This window comes from Crocuta crocuta, unplaced genomic scaffold (assembly GCF_008692635.1).
Source record: "Crocuta crocuta isolate KB4526 unplaced genomic scaffold, BGI_CrCroc_1.0 scaffold4, whole genome shotgun sequence".
In the NCBI taxonomy this organism is placed as follows: domain Eukaryota; kingdom Metazoa; phylum Chordata; class Mammalia; order Carnivora; family Hyaenidae; genus Crocuta; species Crocuta crocuta.
The window spans coordinates 3,682,631-3,707,776 of record NW_027529996.1 but is presented as its reverse complement, the minus strand read 5'-3'; the positions used below and the strand labels follow the sequence as shown (position 1 = coordinate 3,707,776).

Sequence of the window (25,146 nt, the reverse complement as noted above, 5' to 3'; positions counted from 1 at the left end):
CGTGCGTGTGTGTGTATTAAATGTTTTATTTTGTTTTGTGTTCTTTCTTTTCTTATTTTGGCAAAAGACTATTGCTTTCCAACTTCAACGTTTTTCCGAGAACAAACATTTTACAAGGCTCCTACTTGTTTTTAAATAGTGACATCTGTCTGTCTTGGAAAAAGTAAAGAAGTTCTTCCATGGAAGATGATACTGTGAGGCCAAGGACAAACTGAGACATCATCTTATCTAGCACCCTTGGTTGACAGAGGAGAAAAATAAGGTCTAAAGAGGTTGACTGAATCAGCAAAGTCCCATTGACAGTTAGTGACAGGGCCAGAGCTGGAGTGCAGATCTCCTGATCTCCAGTCCACTGAGATTTTCTGGACACTGTGTCATTCCCAAACAAGCCCTGCATTCTGAAATGGGATGCCGGTTCTCTAAATAGATGCCTTTTAGTACGGTGAGCAGTTACTGGCCACCACTGTGGAGCTCCTGTGTTTTGTCGTATTGTGTGTGGAGCCCCAATCTTCAACGTGCTACAGGATGTCCATGCGATTCAGGAAGATGGTAGCCCTTTGGTTTTTCCCTTGTACATGAAATCTGACAGCACCAGACAGAATCGCATGATGTGTGAGGTCTGTCTTTCATGACCTCCTCCACTTTGGGAGTGCCTGCCTCAAACTCTTCCTTCCCTCCCTCTCCCAAGTTGAGTGAGATCTGTATCTCTTCTCTTGGTTTCTCAGTTGCCATCATTCCTACTGTTACAGCATCCAGACTGACCTAACTTCTTTTAAAATGCATTCATACTTTCTTTCTAACCCAGAGTAAAATAGCCTTCTAATTTAAAGGTAGAACCAGTAAAAAATAACACATGACTAATTTGCCCCGCATTCATCTCAGATCCTCTAATTGCTCCCCACATTCTGTGAACATCTGCACTCTGTTCGGCATCTTGGTTTGTCCACTTTGCTCCATTTTGGCACCTGAAGCTCTAAGTCTATTACTTCTTAGATAGCTGATTATTGCTCCATTATATTCCATAATTTGTTTCACCTGCTCTCCTCTAGTGGTGGATTTGTTTATTACTTCCAGAGCTGTGCTATTACAAACAAGCCATATCCCACATTCTGAACCTCACCCACCACCAATTTCCCCTTCTCAAGTCACTACAAATTCATACACTCTACCTCCTATAGACCCTGGAGCTGATACTGTAGGTGACAGCTTAATTAGCTAATGAATTAGTCCCTACTTCTTTGTTAACAGGCACAGTATTAATGAATGAGCCCTTTGTCCTTTTCAGGAAGAATACGTCCATGTTACGAGAACCACCTGGATGAAAGTTCTTAAAATATCTCCCTTCCATCTTTCTCCAATGCTCTTTGGGATAGAATGGATATGAGCCATAAACAAGTTATACTTTTTACTCATGGAAACATTTAAAATGGTAGAAACTTCAAGGAAACTGCGAAATCTGTAGGTGAGATATTTTAGAGCAAGTGGGCTTTGTTTATACTCTAAAGCACATAATGCAAGGTAGCTCTCCACTCGGATATACCTAGTGAGAAGTGATGTCACAGTGTTAGCCTTGAATATCAACTTGGTTGATTCTTACAGAGGAAAAGATACCCTTCCAAAGCCACACTCTAGAAGCCACATCTCCCTGTGAAGATGTACCTTCCCCCATCTAAATCAAGAGGGAGCATCCAGTCAAACTGGATGCTTGAGGACTACTCTACATCATACACAAAAATCTACTGCAGATCTAAATGTGGAAGGAAAGCAATAGCATTTTGGAAGAAAACATGAACTAATATCTTCATGGCGTAGAGGTAAATAAAGATTTTTTAAACAGGACATTAAAAATGCTAGCCATTAATGAAAAAAACTGATTAATGGTACATTAAAACTTGGACTTTTTTTTCATTAAAAGTCATCAAGAGAGTTAAAAGACAAGACAGAAGGGGAAAAATATTTTTAATATAAACATCCACCACCAACAACAAAAAAATACTATGACTTGTATCCAGGCTATATACAGAATCTCTACAAATCAATAAGAAATAGACTGACAATTCAATAGAAAAATGGGCAAAATACATGAACAGGCACTTCACAAACTAAACTAGGATTTCTAATAGCTAATACACAAGTGAAAAGGTACTTGACTTCATTAGTTTTCAAGAAAACACAAATTAAAACTGCACTGTGAAATTACTGTACAGTCACCAAAATGACTAAAAAGAAAAAGACAAACAATACTAAGTGTCGGTGAGATTGTGGAATGAGTGGAAGTCTCGTATACTGCCAGTGAGAGTGTAAATTGGTATAGCCACTTTGAAAAGCCACCTGACAGTATCTTCCAAACCTAAACATATGCTTACCATATAACCCAGTAATTATGCTTACAGGTATACACAATGGAAATGCATACTTATGTTTTACCAAAGACACAAACGAGACTAATTACAGAAACATTTTTTATTGTAATTCCAAACTGTAAAACAACCTAAATGTTCATCAGCAGTAGCATATAAACAAATTGTAATGCCTATATATAATGGAATACCCTACACCAATGAGAAGAAATAACCACACATCTTAAATGAAAATCTCAAACATAATGTTGAGTAAAAGGGGCTGGACATAAATGATTATGTCACTGGATTACATCACTGGAAATTATTGGATTTCATTTGTATAAAGTTCAAAAACAGGCAAAACTAATGTTAGGGATTAGGAAAATGTTTTCCTATTTTGTTGTGGGATATGCTATAATTAGTAGAAGTAATATAAAGGCTTTGGAGGTCTTGAATTGTTATATTTCATTATCAATGGGTTTGTTCATGGGTTATCCCTTGAACTTATCCCATGGATTTGTTCACTTTATGATGACCATTGAATTATACATGTAGGTAGGACTTATACATTTTTATACTTCATTGAAAAGTTTACCTTAAGATAAAGGCTGGAGAATCAGGTTGCCTAACTTAACTATAATTTCCCAGTCATTTTTAATTTATGCTTTCAGAAATGTATGCAGAAGGAAGGACAAATTTGTGAATACCAGGTAATTTACCATTGTAACTCCAGCCCTGTCCCTGGTGAATCCTACTAAATATGTACACATGATTTAAACATTCATGAGTCAGGGCGCCTGGGTGACTCAGTCCATTAAGCAACCGATTCTTGATTTCAGCTCAGGTCATGATCTCATGGTTCCTGGGTTTGAGCCCTATTGGGCTTTGTGCTGACTGCACAGAGCCTGTTTGGAATCTTCTCTCTCCCCCTCTCTCTGCTCCTCCCCACTCTCCTGCCCTTTTTCAAAATAAATAAATATACTTAAAAAGGAAAAAAATTCATGGGGTGCCTGGGTGGCTAAGCCAGTTAATCATCCTACTCCTGATTTCGTCTCAGGTCATGATCACATGACGTTCAAGCCCCACGTTGGGCTCTGGGGCTCTGCGCTGACAGTGCGGAGCCTACTTGGGATTCTTCCTCTCCCTCTGTTTCTGTCCCTCCTCTGCTTGTGCTATCTCTGTCTCTCTGAAAATAAATAAATAAACTGTTTTAAAAAAGGAAAAACATTCACGAGGTCGATGGCTGTATTTTATAGTGTATTGCTACATAGGTTATCGTTTGTAATACAGGGTTTTCCTCCCTTGTCACACGTGTTATTGGCACTCTTATCCAGTGTGTCTTTTGTTCTGCTTTGTGGAGAAGCTGGCTATGCAACTCTCCTCTCTACTGTCTTTTTGAGTGCAGAAGACATTGTTGTATTTTCCCGCCCATAGTCTTTCTGTTCTCTGTACAGGGTTTTACACGTAGTGGGATCAAATCTCGATTAATGCTGGTTTCATATTGGGAATGAGGAATGCTTACATTTCCCACTGATCTATTTCTGTGTCTTTTATTTGTGAAACTTTAATTTTCATTTGTGTTTTTAAATGGAAGGTCTGAACTCTTCTCATCCTTCCTGAAGAACATATACATCTGGAGAGGAAGTGTGAGGAAAGATTACCAGAAGTGCTGGTAGTTTTCTCGTTCTTGATCTGTGTGGTAGTTATACAAATGTGCTTCCTTGGCTATCATTCATTGGGATGCTTGTTTTCGTGTACTTTTCTTTATACGTTGAGTGATGATGAAAACATGTAACATGTTACATACATGTAACCTATATGTAAGTAATATACAGTTCTAGTTTAATAAGATACTGTGTTGAAGACTTTGTGGAAATAGTCAGGCTTACATATTGCTTGTGGGGGTATAAATTTGTATACTCTCCTAGGGAGGCAATTTGGCCAAACGGTCAAAATAAAAAGGCATTTACCCTTCTGCTGAGCAATGACTAGTCTAGAAATGTGCCCTACAGTCTATTATAACATATGCCAGCTGTTATTCTAGGTCATTCACTGCAGTGTGGTCTATAATAACGCCATAGGAAACAATACAGAAAGAACAAATACATTGTATGTCACACAACAGAATCTTATTCAGCAGTCAGTAAGAGGGAGGCAGATCCTGCTGATTTGGGTAGATTTTCAGGTTAAAAAGCATGTACAAATTGCTCCTCTCTGCGTCAAGTATATGTGTGTGCTTGTATGTTCATAGAATGTGTCTGTGAGGATGCACAAGAAACTGATAATAGTGGTTGCTTCTGGGAGAGGGGGTGAAAGGAAACTTATTTTTCACTATACACTCTGCCTGATGCATATTTCAAATTGTATATGTACATATAACCTTTTCAAAAAAATGAATTAAATCTAAAGTGAATTATTGGATGCTGGCTTTTCCTGAATCCCATGTAAGGACTTCCTCAACATTCTTGCTTTCATCAAAACTCCCTCTGAATCCATTCCGTGGAGCAAAGGTCAGACTTTTCTCCCATGGTATTGAGCAAAGCAGGCAGGTCACTCTTCTGCAGGTGACCTTATTAATTGAGTTTAAAGCTCTGGGGAATTTGAACAGATTTTTAAAAATGAAACATTTAAAGCCTCTTTGCCCTCTCTATCTTCTCTCCTCCCAGAAGGCAGGAAAAAAGTGAAAGACAAGTGACCATTTATCTTTCATCAGATTTATAAATGCCATAAACTGGTTGTCAAACTGGAAGGAGAGGGAACCTTGGGGGATGTGATATCCTTCTCAAACGAAGGGAATGAGTTCACTCTAAGGTATTCCCTAGATTTGTAACAAGCTGATCTCAGAAAGTAAGTTCTTACCTCAAAGGCCTGAGGACCCAAAGCATTCAGCGGCACTCAAAAGTAAAGTATAATAATATAATTGAAAGTAATCCTGCAAGGAAGAAACAAGTAGGGACTCTGAAGACGCCAAGCCAGCTTCCCAATCACCTGTGGCCATCTGCAAAAGACGGAAGGGAGCCCGTGCCTGGGATGAGGAGGTGATATGGGCATCGGTCGAAGGTATGCAAGAAGAGCAAAACTCGGGCTTGCAAAATTTGCAATGGACAGTTTGTCCCAGTCTTTTAAAAGACACGTTCAGAGCAAAAATGGCTTGGATTAGATGTTGCTGTTCATCAGATGATAAAGACAAGCAAAACCTGGAAGTTAGCAAAGACTTCACCCAGCCCTTTCATTTTACCGAGGTACACTGTGGGTGGAGCCTGAGGTTAAACACCAAGAGGTTGTGATTCTTGGTCCACTTCTCTGTCTGCTCTCCCTCTGGACTCTGGGACTAGACCACCCGGATTCAACCGAAGCTCTATTTCTTGGTAGCTGCATGATTTTGAGAAAGTTACTTAATTTTGTCATGCTTTAGTTTCCTTATCTGTCAAGTGGGATAATACTAATAACAATACTGGCCTGGTGTGGTTGTTATTGGGATTATAAAGCACTTCAGAGAGGGTCTGTTACTTAGCAGGTGTTATATCAACGTTAGCCATATTGTGGTTGGTATTGTTTCCAATTTTTTCATCAGGGAGAATTATTTTTAAGTGGGAAAGAGCAGAACCAACATGGAAGCGATCTTCCTGGTAACACTTGCTTGGTTCCTGGTACCACCCTAGGTCTGATATAAAAAATCACTTTCTCATAAAGAGAACTATCCGACAACTTTAGGGGCGGTGGTGAGCTAGGCTCTCTCTGTCACAGGTGGAGTTTAAATCCAGGTGAATGACCTGCCAAAGAAGCTGAAAGCAGATTTCTGCATGGAATGGAGGCATAGCCTGGATAACCTCTGGGGCCATGATAATCCCAAGGGTCTATGATTCTGCTACTTTTGAGACTAGCAGTCCTGGGGGCAGTCACATTGCCTGGCTTCCAAACATGGCATTGTTATCACCTTGGAAGTGAAGAGCACAGTCTGTTTGACTTTTCTACTCCAGCTCTGTGTAAAAGGACAAGCTCAGGTGTCACAGCTAAGAATTGCAAATACTCAAGTCAGAGTGGACTTGAATTTATTATGGGCAGTCGCTAGGCAGAGAACGCCAACATGTAAGGGAACATATCCTCAGGCTTGGCAAACAAACAAGATTGGGCTCATTATAAACCCTCTAGACGTGGGATATTCATTCCTAAAAAGAGGAGGAGGAATCTTTGGGGGGCAGGGAGAGCTAGGAGCTCTCAGCTCTCAGCTGATAGATATCAGCTCTTAACCTCCTTCCCTCTAGTTCTCCTAAACCTAGGTTAACAATGAAGGGCCAGGACCCCCAGGAGCCTCAGCGAGGCTGCAGGGTGGAGCGGGTGCAAGGTCCTCCCAGCCAGCAGCCGCTGTCTCCCTCTGCGGGGCACTTCCTAAGCCTTTGATCTTTCCCCAGGAACTGGCGAAGACTGTGTTTTCTTGGTTTATTTATTGTATCTGCTTTCTCTTCTCTTTGGCTTGAAGATCAGCACGCCAGTGTGTAATTTGACTTGAGTCCCGGGGTGTCCCCTCTCGCAGCGCCACGTATTTTACTGAGTCTTAGGGCAGCAGAGCCAGAGAAGGGAGTAGACCCCGGATCCCAGATCCCGCGGAACCAGTGGCCAGGACCGCGCGCAGGCCCCCAACCCCAGCCCAGTGGACGGGTGCCGTCTCCCAGCAGGGTCTTCTCAGTCCACCAGGGGGCTTGAGCTCGGATCCCTCACCCCCGACGCCAGGCTTCACCTGGACTTTCATCTCTTCCCCTGGAGGGTCTGAAGTTGCTTTCCTCTGCTGAGAGGCGACCCCGCTCCCCTGCGCTGGGCCCTAATCTCCGCCCGGCGTTTCCAACGGAGTGGCCTGGCCTCCGCTCTCCATCTGCGCTCCTTAAATCCCATTTATCTTCTTAGCGCCCCAGACTCGGCCGGCCCCGCCCCTTCCCTTATCCTCCCCACTGGCAAATCGCAGACAGTCCTCCCCCAAGTGCGCTGGACCGACCAGAACAACCTTTGGAGGTGCTGGGGCGAGTCCCCAAGCTGGGTGGAAGTGATCTAGAGGGGCGCAACAGGAGGAGGGTACAGCCAGGGGAGGCGGGAAGCGCCTTAGGATTTCAGGGTCTGTGCCACAGCAGGGGGTCCTGGGCTCCAGGCACCTAACTCCCGCTCTGCGGCTCTAGCGGTTGAAGTCGGCCCCTCCTAGCGCCCCAATCTAGGTCACCAGCCGGGAAGGGCTGAGCAGGGGGTCGCTAGAGGGTGAGGGGCGGGCTGTCTGTCCCAGAGGTGGGCGAAGAGTAAACTGTCTCAGGGCCGGCCCCTCTCANACCTCCCACCAGCTGTGCTGCCTCCTTGGACTCCTCCGTCGTTCTTGGTCCAGCTGCCTCCGCCCTGCGCTACCTCACCCGGGTCCGGGGATCCACGGGGCCGCCCCCCCCAGGTCCCCCAGGAGACGCCCTTTCTCTGTGCGTCCGGGACTTGGTGAAACTTTGCAGGCGCCCGCGGTGAAATGGATTTAATCCGAGGCGTCTTGCTCCGGCTCCTGCTCCTGGCTTCCAGCCTCGGACCCAGCGCAGGGTCGCTCAGAACAGCTCTCCGAAAATCAGGTAACGCGCTCTGCGCGCTCGGGGGACACCACGCCCGGAGCGCCCGGGTCTTGGTCGGTCCCCGCCAGGGCGCAAAGCAGGCAACGCGCCGCCCCTCTGTCCCCTAACCAGCGGCGGTTTAACCGGGTCCATCTCTGCCCAGAGCTGAGAAAAGGTGCGAACTTCGTCCTCACCCCAGCTCAGGCGGTTCCAGGGATGTTTGTTTGTTAAAGGAATGATCTATTTTCCAGATACAGTAGAGGTGGAGGGCTCCGTGTTTGACCACAGAGAGCTGAGAGTAGGCACAGCGATCATCCTGTCTCAATTACAGAGGATTGCAACTGTGCAGGAGAACTCAGACAGCTCCTCCTGTGTCTCTAAACATCTTTATTGAATTCATATTGCCCAGGGCCCGGCCATTTCCTGTTAAGTGTCTGAAGATTTGCCTGGAGTTCCCTGTGCCCATCTCTGGCCCTTCCCTGGCACTATGTAGGGATGTCGCCTCTGCTTTTAAGGATGCTTCCCTCTTTGGGGCCATTTTCTCAGAAAGGGGTATCCAGTGGGTTAATTTGACCATGTTTTGAACTCCTGTCTTTGCTCGGCAATTTAAACAAAGATGTATGGTGTTGTAGGATATTACAAAGAATTGTAGAGATCTGGAAACACAGTAACTTGCATTTCCTCTAGTTGTACAGGTAAAAAGTTCGTCTGTTTTTGTCTACTTTGACTCAGTGTGTGTTGTGAGATTATTCAAAGTACAACGTCCTGAGGCAATAAAATTCTAAACATTGTCTCCCAAATAACGATTTTTATTCTTCTTTGCTGAGACTATATTTAGAATTTTGAAAAATCTGTGTTTTTCTGGTTTTGAGGTTTTTTTTTTAATTTACTTTGTAAGCAAAGTTGTCTTATGGGATTAATTACATCTTATGAACAATGGAAAACAATATAAGTTTATTTGAATTCAGTCTGCAAAACTCTGCAGAAAGTGCAGTTTGTCTTCACAAATAACGTTTCTATAAGAAAGGAACCAACCAGGGGAAATTTATCAGAGGGCAAAGAATATAATCTTGGTGGGTTCCCATATGGCTTCTTAAATATTTTCACTGCTCAAGGATCTTTTCATTTGAAAATATGACTTGTTGCCTTTCAGCTCTGAGAGACACATTCACTCTCCAAGCTGTCTCTCTTATCACCTGGGCTTTGCTACCTGCCTTGAAATTTAGAGTCATTATCCTAATCTTCAACACATTTAATTATGAGCTATTCTATAGTTGCTGTTCAATTCATTTTGGAGATAATAGCATCAGTCCAAGGCAATATTATATTAAATTATTTCACTTCTTACATGCAAACATACACACATCTTTAAGGATTTCAATGAAGGGGCTTGTTTCTAACTTCACATAAAACCATCTAGTCACAATTTTTGAATGACGCATAGTTACTTTTATAGTTCTTTTTTTTTAATGTTTTTATTTATTTTTAGGAGAGAGAGAGAGAGACAGCGTGAGCAGGGGAGGGTCAGAGAGAGAGGGAGTCACAGACTGAAACAGGCTCCAGGCTCTGAGCTGGCAGTCAGCACAGAGCCCGACGCGGGGCTCGAACCCACGAACCGTGAGATCATGACCCAAGCGAAAGTCGGACGCTTAACCGACTAAGCCATCCAGGCGTCCCTACTTTTATAGTTCTTAAGCTTAAGCAACGTATGTAATGTTCTTTTAAGGATAAATTTCAATCCATTTAAGCAGAATTTTTTAAAAAGCATTTCATAAAAGTATGTATAAAACTGCTCATATGGTTCACCATATTTCCTTTCTTATTTTTTGTAGTTTGTCTCCTTAAAATATTTTCTACCTAGTTCCTCTAGGATCTCATTCTGATACTCATGCCATGAATGTGCTATCTTGGCCTTTTTGGTTTTATTTGAAGCATGGATAGGGTTTTGATAGTGGAAACTCTACCTTTTAACTATTTTGGCATATTAAATACATCAAATTTGAGGTAGAACAAGTGTTTGGACTAGGTTCAGCCTAGAAGAGCTTTTCATTACTTTATAATTTTATCCAGACACTGGCTTTCAGGTTGGAAAGCTGCTCAGATAAAAATGACAGCTACTTCATAAACTTCAGGGGAAAATTTTCTCCCGCACTCATTTACATCCCTTGGAAAGACTAGTTTTTGATACGGAAAATTGGTCCAGATTAAAAACTGAATGTGCCCTGCTTGACTCTGATGTGAACAGCAACCAGCTAATTTATAATCTTCCCCAGACACCAGCAAATCCTGCTAGGAGCCATATAGGAGTTCCTTTGTACCTTGTTTCCTCAATAGAAATTGGTTTGTGAGCAGTACTTTGAAGGTAGCATGGCTACCATGGAGGTGTACTGGAGCGGTCCTGGGTTTTTGTTTTGGTTTTTATTATTAGTTTTTTATTTGAGGGAGGGAGGGAGGAGGAGAGAGAGAGAGAGACAGAGACAGAGACAGAGACAGAGAATCCTAAGCAGGCTCCCCGCTGAGTGGAGTGGATCCCACAACCCTAGGATTATGACCTGAGCCAAAGTGAAGAGTCGGACGCTCAACTGACTGAGCCACCCAGGCGCCTCCAATCCTGTTTTCTTTAGATGACCCTATGTATTTCCTAGTGCTCCTAAATCTACTTTTGACAAGTACAGTTTTGGTGGAGAAGTCTTGGATTCAAAATCAGCTAAGAATTCCCGATCCCCACCTACTTCTAGTGGAAAAAAAGCAAGTAAGCAAGTAGCAGCTTTAATTATGAGTTTAATTTGAGTCCGACATAGGCAACCTTTCCCTCGACCCCAAGATAGCCCATCTGCTGTCACTGAGCATTAATAAAGAATCCTCTGCATTTGCCGAGACCAACAAGAGAGGACGGCTTTTAAGTTAAGTCAAATTAAATACTAATAACTACCTCTAATGAAGTACTTGCTACACTGTTCTAAGAACTTGGCACATAGTGGTATTTAATCAACCCAGTAGCTCTGTGTGTGATGGGTACTGTTATTACCTCTGTTTAACTGAAAATGAAATTGTGGCTTAGAGAAATTAAATATCTCTTCCAAGGTCACGCAACTAATAAGTGGTGGAACGGGATTCAGGCTGTGATATTCAGGACCAGGAATGGGAATGCTTGGTAGTCCTGTTAGCAGGGGTACAGAACCTGCCCTGCAGGGCGTCTTCCTCCTGGCGAAACGGGGAGCTCCCATGGACAGAGCCAGATGGAGGACGTTATCCCTGCAGCTGTGCGTGGGGAGCCTCTTACATGCTGTTAAGCGTTTGTACATGGGATCATGCCCAGGCCTTCAAAGATAACAGCGTGAGTGATATACTGGGATGCAGTGCTGGAAGCCATTGTCTACTGAGCTCATGTGCAAGAATCAGGGGGTGTAATCTTACAGGTTGATGAATGACTTCCCTTCTCTTGTGGAATTCCTGGGTGCTAAGTCTTGTGAGGGCCAGAGATCCATCCAAGAACCCAGAGGCAGGAAAAAGAGGCTTCTGAAGATAGGTAGGGTATAGGATACTGTCATCTACCCGGGTCTTCATGGCATAGGAACATAGCATATCCTTCATTCCTTTTCAGACAATACATTAGAATCGTAGACCTGGAAAGGAAGTGAAAAGCCCTCATTTTACAACTGGGCTAAGGGAGATTAAGGGACATGTCCAACTTCACATCAGAAGCTGACCCGGAACTAGTACCCAGGCCCTCTTGAGTGGGTACTTCTCCCTTATCCAGAGTCTCACCAGGAAGTATGGGAAAGACTATTGTGTTTCTGACGTGGAGCAGGAAGATGGGAAAAGGAAATCAGACACATGAGCTAGAACCAGCGCACGTCAAGCCACGTACCTGTTCGCATAGGCAGATTGGTAACTCATGGTGTTAATTAAGTCTCTGGCACAGAGACGGGGCTAGAAGACCGCACGAGCCCTTCCTCCTGTCTTTCCAATTTGCCTGAGGTCCCAGGGCCAATGAGACAAGGTCAGGTCAGAGTTGAGACTTAAAGGTCTTCCCTAGGAAAGCTGGGGCTCCACAGCCATCTTTAGGGAGATGCAGGTTTTTTCCTTTCTGCTTCCTCAGCATTTCCTTACCTGTAAAATCAGACTACAAGGAAGATCCAAAGAAACCTTGAGAGAAAAAACACAAGTCTGAAAGAGCAGAGTTTGCTCATGGGCAGTGTATTTCGTTCGTTGATGGTGGTGAATATATGTGCCTCTAGGTGGTTTCTGCTGCTGCTAGTGTGAGGCTCAATGGCTAGGGGGGCATGGGACTTCCAGTTCTACTTCCCCCCATGCCAACCTGAACAACCTGCTAATCATGAGACAGGTTATGTCCTCACGGCTCTCATGCAAGTGCCCTTCCCAAAGCATGCATTTTGGGGGGGGGGGGGCTCATGTTTTCTGTATGCCCCTCCTTCTCCCTTTCCAAGCCGAAGTATTTCATTACAATGCTATCCAGATTGTCTTGCTTCTTGGGGAAAACTGGAGCTCATAAAGGCCACATATATATCCCCCCATAAATGCTGTATATATCTACATATGTATATACGTATATATGTATGTGTGTGTGTGTGTATGTGTATCCCCAGCACCTAACTACTAGCATCCATGCAGTCCAGGCAATGTAGCAGAAATACTTTCTTGGCTCTTTCATTTCATTAGCACTCCTACTCTTGTTTGTTTCCATATCATATCTAATCCCTATTAGAATCCCTGCATGTCTTTTTCTCTGTCCTTTGAATCTCTGTGAGGTAAAGGGACAGAGAGGTCAAGGTCAGGGGTAAATGTCATATAACATGTGGCAGTACTTGTGTCTCAGAATTCTTTCTCATGGAAGAGTGACTTGGCCAGAAAGGAACTGAGTGGTGTTTTTTTGTTTCTTTTGCTTTTTGTTTCTTACCCTGAGCCCAGGGCTTTAATAACCTAACAATTCTTTTGGGAGTAGTTGTCCATCTGTCTAGCTCAAAAAGAGTCCAGTGACGCAGAACTAGATTTTGGGAAGACAGGGACTCAGGCATCGGAGGCCGTAGAGGCTTCCACTGGGCTGTCACGTGGATGTCCTGAGTCTTCCTGCCACAACCACTCGGCGAGCAGGACTAGCTTCTCCCAATCTACTAAACAAATGCTGTGATGTCATGATTGCAACAGAAAATTTTTTGAGCTGGTCAGGACCCCTGCCACTTATTTTGGTCACAGTGTGTCAAACTGCAGACATGGGAAGTATACCTGCTATTTCAGGGATAGGAAAAGGGAAAAGGGAAAGAGGTACCTCAGGGCCTAAATGGCAGCTGGTAGTGGAAACCCCCAAACCCATCTTTGATTTCACTCCCGTTTTGAAGAAAGACCCCAGAGTCTTAACAAGTGGCTTCAGTTTGTTAAAATGAACTGGAAGACATTTGCCTCCTAGACACTACTTGCCCGGTCCCCCCCCATCCCCCCGCCCCATCTCATGGGATCAGGGGTAGGGATGGGGGAGCAGGGGACACAAGCGAAAGTCAAGTTAAATCACTATCAGCAGAGGATTTTCAGAGCTAGCTCAGAGCAGGTCTGACCTCGCAGATCTCAGGCCAGTGATTCCGGAAGTTCCTAGTGGGTAAGAATTCTTGGAGTGCCTCACAGGCGTCTGCCTTTTTAACAAGGACCTCAGCTGACTTGAGGTGATTTGCAGTTCCCATCTGAGACCTGACAAAGGAGAGTTTAGGCTTCTCTCAGCCTCCCTGTCCTCCGCATCTGCTCCCCAGATATTCTGCAGGACACTGGCAGCCTCCTCTTCCTTTGTTCACGCACACCACGTGTGGTTGGCAGCAACAAGTCATTGCTCTGGGTCTGTATTGTAACCTTAGACCCCACGGGTCTTCTGAAGGTTGGATTTGGGACGTGTGGTCTTCAGAAGACAGCTGAGCAACATCTCTACTGGGCAAATCTTCACCGCCCGCGCCCCCCTCTCCCCTCCCCCACCCCCCAGCCCATTCATTGAGAGATGGCTGCACAAAGGAGGAAAAGCTGTAGCAGCATGAACAGGAAGCCACGTGGAACCCTGTGTAACTAGCTCCTCGGCCCCCATTTTCCTCAGACACACCCTACCCTCCCAACCCCCGCCCTGCACCTGTTCTTTCAGCCTCCAAAGCTGCCTCTTCCTTGGGTGAGAGCACAGACTTTAATATTTGGCAAATTTGGGTTCAAGTTCTGACACTGATTTTTGTTGGTGACTTGATGATGTAAGGCAAGTTATATTAGCTCAGTGAGCCTAAGTTTCCTCATCGGTAAAAATAAAATGAGGGAAGGATCTGACATTAAGGTTGCTAGAAGGATGAAATCCTTCTAGTTATATGTGTACCCAAGCATTTAAAAGCCATAGAAGCCTGAAGCTGAAGGCGATATTTATGAAACTGGGATTATTTAATCTGGACGGAGGGAAAAAAAAAAAAAACTGAATGAATATGTGTGACTGAAAGAATACGTCCTAGGAACGGCAGTAAACACAGACACTTAGGATTTTGTGTTCCTTTACCATACATATTAATATATGATTGATTACATCTGATTTTAATTTGTACTGAGTTGTAAAATTTTTCAGATAAGTTAATTGGCAAATCAGAAGGACTCTCTGGTCAACCACATGTCTTGAGTTTTGGGCTAGAAAATGTGGCTGCCAGGTTTGTGGTCTTGCTTGAATGGATTCCTTTGAGAAACAGTAACCCCAGGGTGGTGGACAATTTTTGCCTGGTAATTGTCTTGGGGAGGTTTTGCAGGGTGTAGGGGCGCAGGGCGAGCAGCTGTTCCTAAAAGAGAATTAGCCAGACTGATGTGTGACTGGGAGCAGAGAAAATTCTCCGTGAAGCTAGAGAGCTAAGAAATGGTTCAGGTTTGCTCATTGATCGGTAGATTGGAGTAATTCATGAGCCGCTACCAATGACATGGAATGTTAGAGGTCAGGTTCCACTGGCTCTTCTTTTCCTATTAATGATTCTTGCATTTCCTCGGCTGTGCAACCTCTATTTCCCCCCAGATAACCCACCAGCTTATTTTAAGAATCGAAGGAAATAAAACAGACTAGTGCATTGAAAGAGCTGAAGCACTACACAAAGATAGGATATTATCATTCGACAATAATCATAGTAATTACTATTACCTTACCAACCAGACCGACCGAAGATATACTTCTGAAGCTTCCATCTCATTTTCAGTCTCTTCCTCCTCACTGCCCTGAAGACACTTGAAGATTTTTTCTTCATCTGACTCTGCAAATCCTGAGCAATTTAAATCTTAACACTTGTGTTTGCTGACAGGGCACCCAAGATCCCGATTCAGATTTAATGCAATGTTAATGCTATTTATTTTTCTTGGTGCAATAAGTTTATATTAGCCAGTTAATGGTTTACATTGTGCAAAAGGAGTTGTATCAGCAGGCACTTTTCTGTAACATCTGGGCAATTGGAAACATAATACTTAAATACAACCTGAGTGTAGAGCCTTCCTTGGACAGATGGCTCATTTTATTGATCTAATTTTACACTTAGGAATAGGTCCCATGATCCTTTGCTTGTAACTCTTAGAGTGAGCAGAGAAATAAATAAAATGGGTGATGGCTGTGAATTAGATGCTGGTTATATTGCTTGTAATTTATTTTTAAAATACTTCAGCATAAACAGTCGTTGTGTGAATTACTTTAATCTCTACCCTAAGGGTGCTTAATTAACACTTGAAGTAATCCAGCATAGAAGGTACCACTCCTGCATAAGACTTCACATCTATTTTAATCTCTCAGTGACTGTGCTGTACCAGTGGTACTAGTGGTTAATTTAATCTCTTGCTAGGCAGAAATCCACACTCCAGGGCTAGTGAGTTACTACTTGAACTTTACTATAAAGTCCACTCTCAAAAATGGCTTGGGAAATCCATGAAAATAAGTGTTAGCAAAAATCCAGTCTAGATGCTTTGTTAACTAGCATAAATTACGTTAGAAATAATGTTCCCATTGGTGAAATATGTGAATGGCTAGAAAGATCATACATGTCCCTCTATTTTTCCATGGAAAAAGAATAAGAAGCAGTAAACCTAACAGTCCAGCTGCTTTGGAGTTGGGCTAAAGCTTCGTTCAGTCCTAGATTTTGCTCACTTAACAATAGACTCATTTGCCTGTTCCCTCTAGATAATTTACTGACTCTGCTATTAGAATATTGATGTACCTGCCTCATCAAGGTGCTTGCTGCTGTAACAACCCCAAATCTCAGTGGCTTGACACAAAATTTATTTTTCATTTACTCTTAAGTCCAAAGTGAATGTTCCTTGTTGGGCAAGCTCTCCTGGACTGCTCCCCTCCAAGTGATGACGTGCAAACCTGAGTCATTCTTTCTCTGCATCCTCCATCTTGTAATGCCATCATCTTTAGATGGGCTTCCAAGGTATCACGGAAGGTAAAGAGAAAGAAGGCCCCTGTGAGAGATTTGTATTTGCCAGGCCTCCTAACTGTAAGGAGGCTGGGAAATATAGTTTGGCTGTGTACACAGGAAGAAAGTGACCGGATATGGTGGGTAGTTTCTGATGCAGTGCTTTGGAGTTTCTAAACCCACAGACAAGGGATATTAAAAGAGTAAAGTTTATAAGAATTTTTGTGACCTCTTGCCAGTGAATATTTGTGTACATGGCAGAACTTGGCCTAAAATTTGCATCCGTTGTAGTGTGCAACCTGTTTGAAAAGCAGATGGCTACCATCTATCTATATGTGTTGGAAACAATCATAATTTAACAAAAGATCCTAAAAACTAAGCAGTCAAATTGACTTAGATTGGTTTGCAATAGGATGCAAAAATATGTATATGTTTACATGAATATATGCTATTTGGTGCTACTTATTTTCTTCATTTTACAAAAAGCAAAACTAATCCTTTTTAAAAAGTACAATAACTATCCAGTTGGTTAAATAGAGTAAGTTTCTAAGGCACGTCAACCAGAACTCCAGTGATTTCCCTATAGTTTTATGGAAGCTCCTTCTATTTGTGTCCCATAACAAAAAGGACTATTCATGGTAGGATAATTTATTCAGTGAGATATGCATCTTAAAATATAAAAATCAGTTTTTAGACACCACAGCCTGCTTTGATGGGGATAAAGATGGTGTGGACTGATCCCAATAAAAATAAATTGATACATTTGCTTGAACCACTGTACTTCTCAAAGCACTTTCATTGAAATGATTTCATTTGATCATTTCTACTGGGAAGTCAAGAGCAGATGACTTAGCAAAGAGGAAGTAGGCCTTGCCAGGACATGCACCTAGGTCATCCAACCCCTAGCCCATGTTGCTTCCCAGCATTCCAGAGGTGTTCCTGCAGCTAATGGGTAAGAACTCATGTTCTTTGCATGTCCACCCTGCAAAGTGCCTGAGTAGCTCTGCAGTCAGGAGGAGACTTACCAAGACTTGCCGCTCTTCACTTGCAAAGGCTCCGTGTGTGTCGTAGGACACTGTGTAGAATGAGCTGGTACTGCTATCAGTCATACTCCTGGCTCATTAGTTGTGCAATTTGTAAAGTACATGATGACTGAGGGGCTATTTACAATCGAGAAACTGCTATAGTAGCTGGAGGGTAGCTCCAGAATCCTCCCAGATATGTCCCAAAGAAGACCCTTTTAGGGTCTCAGGGACCACTCAGAGGATTCAGCCTGGCCTTGAAGCTTTCTATTCCTGTACTGTGCAGTCATCTTCTTTAGTGGCAAATGATGTTTGCTGGACCTTCATCGTGACATATTTCTAAGTTTATCATTCAAGTCTCAAGGCTTTCTGTTGGTTTCTTAAACCCCTCTGTGATATTCTAAGAGTCCCTAATTAGTGTAGTTAAATAAACCATTAGTTTGAAAAAAGAAGCATTCCTCTGATAGCTATTTTAAAGTACTTGATGGGCTGTGGTTACAAACTATACACATAACACACGTCCCTTCAGCTTTGAGGAATTATGAGAATCCAGTAAACAGATCTGGGTTTGAATGCTAGTTTTACAATATATGGCTGTCTGATTCCAGATAGAGTACTTAATCTCTTTATTCCTTAGATTTCCATCTGAAATTTAGGGCTCATAATACCTGCCACAAAGTTTTTGTGTGATGAATAAATGAGATGATTTCTGGAAATGCACCTAAGAAAGCACTTAGACATTTGGTCTAACTAACACTCCAAAGTTAGTCCATATTAATTCGATCCATTACGATTTATGGAGTTTGTATAGTGGTAGAGATGGTAGCTTTTTCATACTTAGTATGGCCTCAAATATTGACAACATTGACCCACATGTATAATTGAGTTTAGTTAGGCTCCCATGAAAATGGAATTGAAAATAATTTCATTTCCTTAATTTTATATTATAGATTCTTGGAGTTTATATTGCTAAATGATGACTCTTGTTATCTAGATTAGTCATAAAGTTCATGTTACTGATGAAAGTCTGGAAGCAGCTAAGAGTTTAAAAAAAATAGCCAACATCCATTTTGGGCTTTGTATAAAGCCAAGACAAAAGCATCAAGATCATATATCAAAATTATCTATAGCAACTGTAGTAGTAACAGATTTTCATATATCAGCTGTATGGCTCCTTACCCAAAAAGAGGTTATTTGCAGTTAGGATATAAACAAAAAGTTTCCTTAGCTACCTTCTTTACTGTGGTATTAAGAGAATAAGTATAAAAGATGCTGTTTCTATGATATCTACTCTCTCCCCATTTTGAGTCACCCATGCTCTCTGCCAGAAGAATCTTCCTAAAATGCAGTTTTAATTCTGTCACTCTTGTGTTTAATATTCTTTTCTGGCTCCCTGCTGCCTTCCGAACTCTAAAGCTGAACATCCAAGGTCTGTCACAATATGGCTCCAACTTTTCCTGTCTTCTCACTGAATACACAACCTGTATTCTGACCAATCTAGATTATTTGCTCTTCTACAGACTACCTCTTCATTTTCCCAATATGAGCCTGTCGACAGGCTGATCTGCTTCCTCGGAGGTACCCTATCTTCCCTTCCCTCATCTCTGCCCAGGGAAATGCAATGACCCTTCAAAGCATGGCTCAATTGCCCCCTGTTCTGTGAAGCCTTCATGTGCCTTCCCAGCCAGGATCTGGTTCCGTTTTCTCCCATTCTCCCTTGTATTATGTTATGGGTGTACCTGACTCATGCCTTCTATTAGATTTGTAACTTTGTCAAGGAAAGCACTTCGATGTCTTTACCAATGGGTCCCCTCCATCATCTGGTAGAGTGTCTTGCATGCAGTTGGCCGTCCCCAGGCAGCTATGGAATGGAAAGCGATGGCCTTGTTGTGGGCAAATACCCTTTAATATCATGTGATTAATTTGATTCTGCTCCCAGCTCTGGAATTCATTTCCTCCCTCCAGCACAATGCAAGAGAGGTGTCACTTCCATGTGCCAACACTTTTGCTCAACCTGAGCAGACATTTGAAAACCCACACTGCAGTGTGATTTAGAGAAGGAAATATCTCAGGACTGAGTCTGCAGCAGTATGTGATTTAAATCCTACTTACGAGTTGTCAAAGGCTATTGGAATTGTAGGTTCTTAAGGGGTGTCTGATCGAGTCCAGACTGTGACATATGTCATTTCCATGCATGGAGAACAGGTAGAGTTTGAAGTAACATTCAGGGCTGCCTCAGATCTGTTTTTTTTATCATGTCTTGGAAGGTTAAGAAGCAAGGCAAAGGCGAAAATACCATTTACTGGTATATCAGAACATAGTGGGGGAGGAGGAGTTAACAGTCCAGTGTTCAATTCCCCTCCTTCCCCCACCGTCTTTAAAACCAAAGGAAAATGAGGCTGTGTGGGAATGGCATTGGTGGTATGATTGAAAAGGTCAGGTTGTGGAGAAGGGATAAAGCCAGTCCTTCTCTTGTAATGAGATCTGACTGTGAGGTTGGGAGAAAAACAGTACTCAAGTTCTTCAACATTCTTCTTTAGTTTTATTGTGCTGACCCTGGCTTGCTTAGGAAGATCAATTCTGTAATCCCTGGAAAGTAAAACAACCAAAAGCTAGAGTGTTTGCAAAGGTTTTTTCCAGTCTTTGCTTTGTAAGGACCAAGATGCCTGAGAAAATGAATGCCCCTGGGCAGCCCAGCCAAAAGCAACCAACTGATTGACCCATTCACCAATTGACTTCCATATATATACACACACACACACATATATATATATACACACACACATATATATACACATATATATATGTATACACCCACACATATATACATATATATGTATATATACTATATATATGTATATACATATATATGACTTGGATGTATATATGGAAAGAAAGAAGAGCTGAAAATAAGCTGCATTGTAGTAGCAATTAAAATTGAACTAAATAAATGATATACTGCCAAAGTATTTAGGGAGAAGCTTACTGATGTCTGAAATTTACTTTGAAATACATAAAAAAATAAGATTCCCTGATGGATGGAGAGAGGAGTAGATTGTTGGATACATATGTGATAAAGCAAGTAGTAAAATGTGAAAAGTGGAATCCCGTGTGGTGAGTGTGTATGCGTTCACTCAAAAACTCACTTTTCTGTATGTTTGAATATTTTCATAATAAAGCGATGGAAATGAGTATTAAATAAACAAATGAAATGATTACAGAGTTTTACCCCTGAAGATTGAGGTTCTAGCATATTCTGCTCTGCGCCCACATGCCCTTGGGTTTTTCACCTTTGTCCTGCCCCTCACCCCACATTCACTCTCTCACTTCTCTGTCCCCATCCCTTGCCCTGAGGGGCGCCTTAAGGCATTACTCAGATTACTGTGCCTTTTGTTTCCTGTGGGTTTAGCCAATGGGAGGCATTGGAAGGAGAAGGAGATCAGAGGGAGCAGGGGAGAGAAGCCAGTGTATTTCTTCCCTGATTCCCCCTACTTTGCTACTGCATTTCTCTAAAACCACCACTCCTGTCCCTCCATGCCTTCTGACCGTGACTGGCTCCAGTAAACTGGTTTTTCTCCACTTGTACTTTCTGCCCTGGGCGTAAAGGCAACACTTCTGGAGTGCTGGGCTCTGAGTTACCACCAATACCTGTTGCTGTCCCTTAAAGCAGCTCACATCTCTGTAAGCAGTCTTTTAATTAAAATCTTTTTTAATTAAGTAAATTCTTCTTCCTGCTGGGACCCTAACTGATACCTTTGGTACTACTGCTTTGTAATATATGCCCTAAGTCTATGATTTCTCTCCTTAGGCAAAACCGCAACGTTTTGATTTATATTTACCTTGCATCCAGAACTCTCTGAGGGTTAGGTCTGATTTAGCTTAAGGATGCCTGCAGTAGATTCCTGGTAAGAGTAACAGGAATCTTGATCTTTTTGAGATGAGCTTGTTCTCTGGGCCCAAATCTTCTGGCTTCTTAGGTAAGAAAGAGCACATCAAGACCAACCTATACATTGCTGTGTGGTGTTGAGAAATGATTGAAGTGATATTCATGACTTCTAATAGAAATTCGAGGAACCCAGAGCTTTCTAGAACACATATGAAATGAAGGGAAGACCATTCTTCATTTCCTGAGAACATCACCATGAACCAATACTAACCTCTTATAACTCCAGTGAATTTGGTCTCCAGGGAAAAGACCATGGGAAGCTTGGACTTTTTCCCACTTCTTTTAGGCTGGTTGCTGGTTTTTGGGCTTTTGATATGATTTGGACTCTGTTCTGGTTTCTTGGCTATAAATATCTGGTGTCTGATATTCTACTGATTAGTAGAACTGAAAATGCTTATCATTCAAACTTAAAAGAAGTAATTAGGCTACACCCATTGTCTTAGTTTGGATTCCCCAGTAACAGACAAAGCGTTGAATACAAACAGTTTATTTGAAAGGTAAACAGAACAAAGCAAAAACCAAACACAGGAGCACGGGGCAGTGAGACTAACTCTCCACTGAGAAGGAAGTCCCTGAAGGTTTTCTTGGCAAGCCGGTTACATTGTGGATGATAGAGCTTAAACTCCATGGGAGAAACTGGAGGAATTGGCACAGAACACATGGTTCAGAGTTGTCCTACCTGAGGCATGAAGTAGCTGGGGTGTTCACACCAATTGCATTGCCACTGGGGTAGGGCTCCTATAAGGTTGAGCGTTCATTCCTGATATTTCCAGGCTGCTGGGCTTGTACTCTTTGTGTTAACTGAGAAGGCCAATAGGAATTAGAGCCTTTACTGCTTATGGGTATGCTCCATTTTAGGGGATACCTAGAATTTGCATTTACCTGTAAAGGCATGCATCGTGCTTTCACAAAACAATTATGATTCCTAACATTTATATAGTACTTGCTGTATAACCAAGCACTGGTAGTAACAGCATAGCCTCCTAAGGCTGGCAACATAGAAACCCTGAACTTTAGCACAAGAAGGGACCTTATGGGTAGCTGTCTAAACCTTGTATGGTCTACTGAAGATAAGTCACTTGCCTAAGGTCATCCATCTAGTTAGTGACAAAATGAGCATGAGGACTCAAGTCTCGTTGACCTGTGGCCTAATGCTGTGTCTGCTATACCCACCCTCTCTGTGACCATGGGATAGGTAGAGAGTCCTATGTGCAACTTCTGTTTTCATTGACTAGCTTCTCTTTCTTTTCAAATGTGGTATTTGCTTCTATGCTTAGAGGTAATGAGCCCTCAGGTCAGGCTCCTAAAACAGTGCCATGTCCAGAGAAACAAATGGCCTGTGAAAAGCTTGCTCTTGCTTGTCAGTCATGGCCCAAGCTACCTTCTTGGCTCCTTGTGGAGGAGGAAATATAGTTATATAGTTAGCTCCATACTATAGTATCTATGAGAGGCACCATCTTCTAAAACACTGAGACCCACAGGTAGATAGGCAAGGGTATCAGGGCAGAGAAAAGAGTAACTTTGTACAAGATCAGAACTCCCATCTGGAATTATCTCCATAGCATGCTCTTAAGTGAATCCTTCCAGGAGACCCCCTGAAGGGGAGATTGAGGAGAAATTTGTGTCATAAGACAGTATCAGTGGCTTAATCACTTGGCTTGCCTCTCATTGTTGGGGATAACCTTGAGCAATTAATCCATAATGGCCAATTTCCAGAACATCTTTAAAAAACACAGTTGCAGTCATATCTTGTAGAGCACTGCCTAGTATAGAACTGATCCTTAAGAACCAAGGCCAGAAAACTTTCTGTAAAGGGCCAGATAGAAAATATTTAGTTTATTTTTATTTATTGGGTCTGTATCACAACTATTCAGCCTGGTAGTATAAAGCAAACATGGCCATAGGCATTATGTAAATAAATGTGTGTGACTGTGTTTCAACAAAACTTTATTTACAAAACAAGCTGAGGGCCATATTTTTCTGGAATTCTGGTCAGACCAAAACCTTTAGGTGGTAACAGGTCAGTAGGCCTGCTTCTCTGTTTTGTTTGCTCCCTCTTTGGTGTTTTTATTAATTATTAATATCATTAACATTATCTTTTTTCTGCTGAAAGTTTATTGTTTTCTGGCAAATAGCTTCATTCAATTCCTAAACACCAACAGAGATGGCACTAGCATAGTGCTTAAAATGTATGTCGGCCGTTAGAGCAAGGCCAGGGCATTTAGCCTCAGATGGGTATGGGGGTTTGCTCTGATTGTAAATAATTCTCAAATAATCAACTTATCAGGCAATAAATCTTCCATTTCACAGAGATAATAGGCAACAAATAACTATATCTAAAACACAAATATGTAGAAAGCATTATAGATCTGAGTCCTTCCTAGACCTCTCATTATTCTCATATTTTAAAAAGTAATGATAATAGCTTTGTTTTAAAGAAAAAATAAAACTCAGTTGTTCTCAAGAGTAATTATTTTCATAGAATTACAATAGAAACCCTCCTATCAAGTCTAACTTGCATTAGTTAGTTCATTGAAAGAGTCAGTTAAGGGGACAATTTAAATATAGATACATTCTATTTCCCCTTAAAAGAGAGCAATGATAAATTTATTCAACAATGTTTGTAATGACATACAAATATAAAATAACATAGTGATTAGTAAACTATTTCATAATTTTTAAAGAGCTTCAATATTCATATGGTTTTACTACATGCCAACTACTATTTCAAGTGCTTAGAAGTAATTGTACTTTTACTCCTTTTAAAATCCCTTTGAGGTAGGTCTTACTTCATGCTGATGAGGAGACTAAGGCAAGAAGAAGTTGAATGAACTGGGATTTGAACCAAGCTAGGCTGGGCTAGAGCTTTTCTTGTCAGTCACTTCCCAAATTACCTAATTCCTCAAGGGAGACACAGTTGACTTGGTGACCATGGTGAACTTCCAGCCCAGAGTAGGTCTTGGCCAGGGTGTGAGAAGCCTTTTTAAATCCTCAGCCATGTACTCTGTAATTCCAGCTTTTATGGATATAAAATTGCCATTAGTAAGCTGTGTCATTGGACTGAATATCTGAATATGGGTTACTGTGCCACTAGCACCAACTTACTACACTTTACAGATTATAAAAAGTGAGCAGACATCACTCCTGTACAGTGACTATGCACCTACAAAGTGATGACCAATGAGTGAGCATGCTCAGTCATGTCCAACCTAAACAGACCAAGAAGGAACTGAACACAGCAGGCCTGGTCAGAGCCTTCCACAACAGTCTGGCAAAGCAATGACTCCACCCATATGTTGAGTGGTACTTGTCACCTTCAGATAGGAGATATCTATGAGGGCTCTGATGGAGATATAGGAGATTGACAGATGATGATGATGATAGCTCATCCTTATATAAAGCTGTAGTTTGCAGAACTCTTGTCATATCATTAGCATTGTTACTGGTGGTAGATTTTGGAGTCACAGTGATTTTATAGTCCTGTCTACTATATCTGTGACTTTGGTCAAGTTCCTTAATCTTTGTGAGCTTCAGTTTGTTTCATGTGTAAAATGGGGATAAACCCTTTACCTTTTTGGAGTTGTATGAGTTAGGTCCTGTGATGCCTGGATGCGCCTAGCATAGGTTTAATGAAGATTTCTTTTATACATGTGAACCATCAGATCCTATGTCTTCTGACTCAGATTGGCAGTCACTGCACTTTATCACATGCTTTCCAGAGGCAGGCACAGTTCCATTTAATAACCCACAAGGAAGGCAAAGGAACCATCCAGTTCGGATGGACACCCAACCAGACAGAAGGCAATGGATCAGTGCTCTGAGTTGAGATATGGAAGAGAGTATCTTTCATGCCCT

At 42.2% G+C, this 25,146-nt stretch overlaps 1 protein-coding gene across 1 annotated transcript in view; it reads left to right on the top strand.

The window, feature by feature from the left end:
• Positions 1–7,660: 7,660 nt before the first annotated feature.
• The window catches only part of EGFLAM (EGF like, fibronectin type III and laminin G domains), a 182,901-nt gene continuing 165,415 nt past the window's right edge, over positions 7,661–25,146 (top strand). The window contains exon 1 of the mRNA XM_077763471.1: positions 7,661–7,933. Within this exon, the coding sequence (XP_077619597.1) occupies positions 7,837–7,933 (97 nt within the window). The 5' untranslated portion in view covers positions 7,661–7,836. The remainder of the gene's footprint in view (positions 7,934–25,146) is intronic.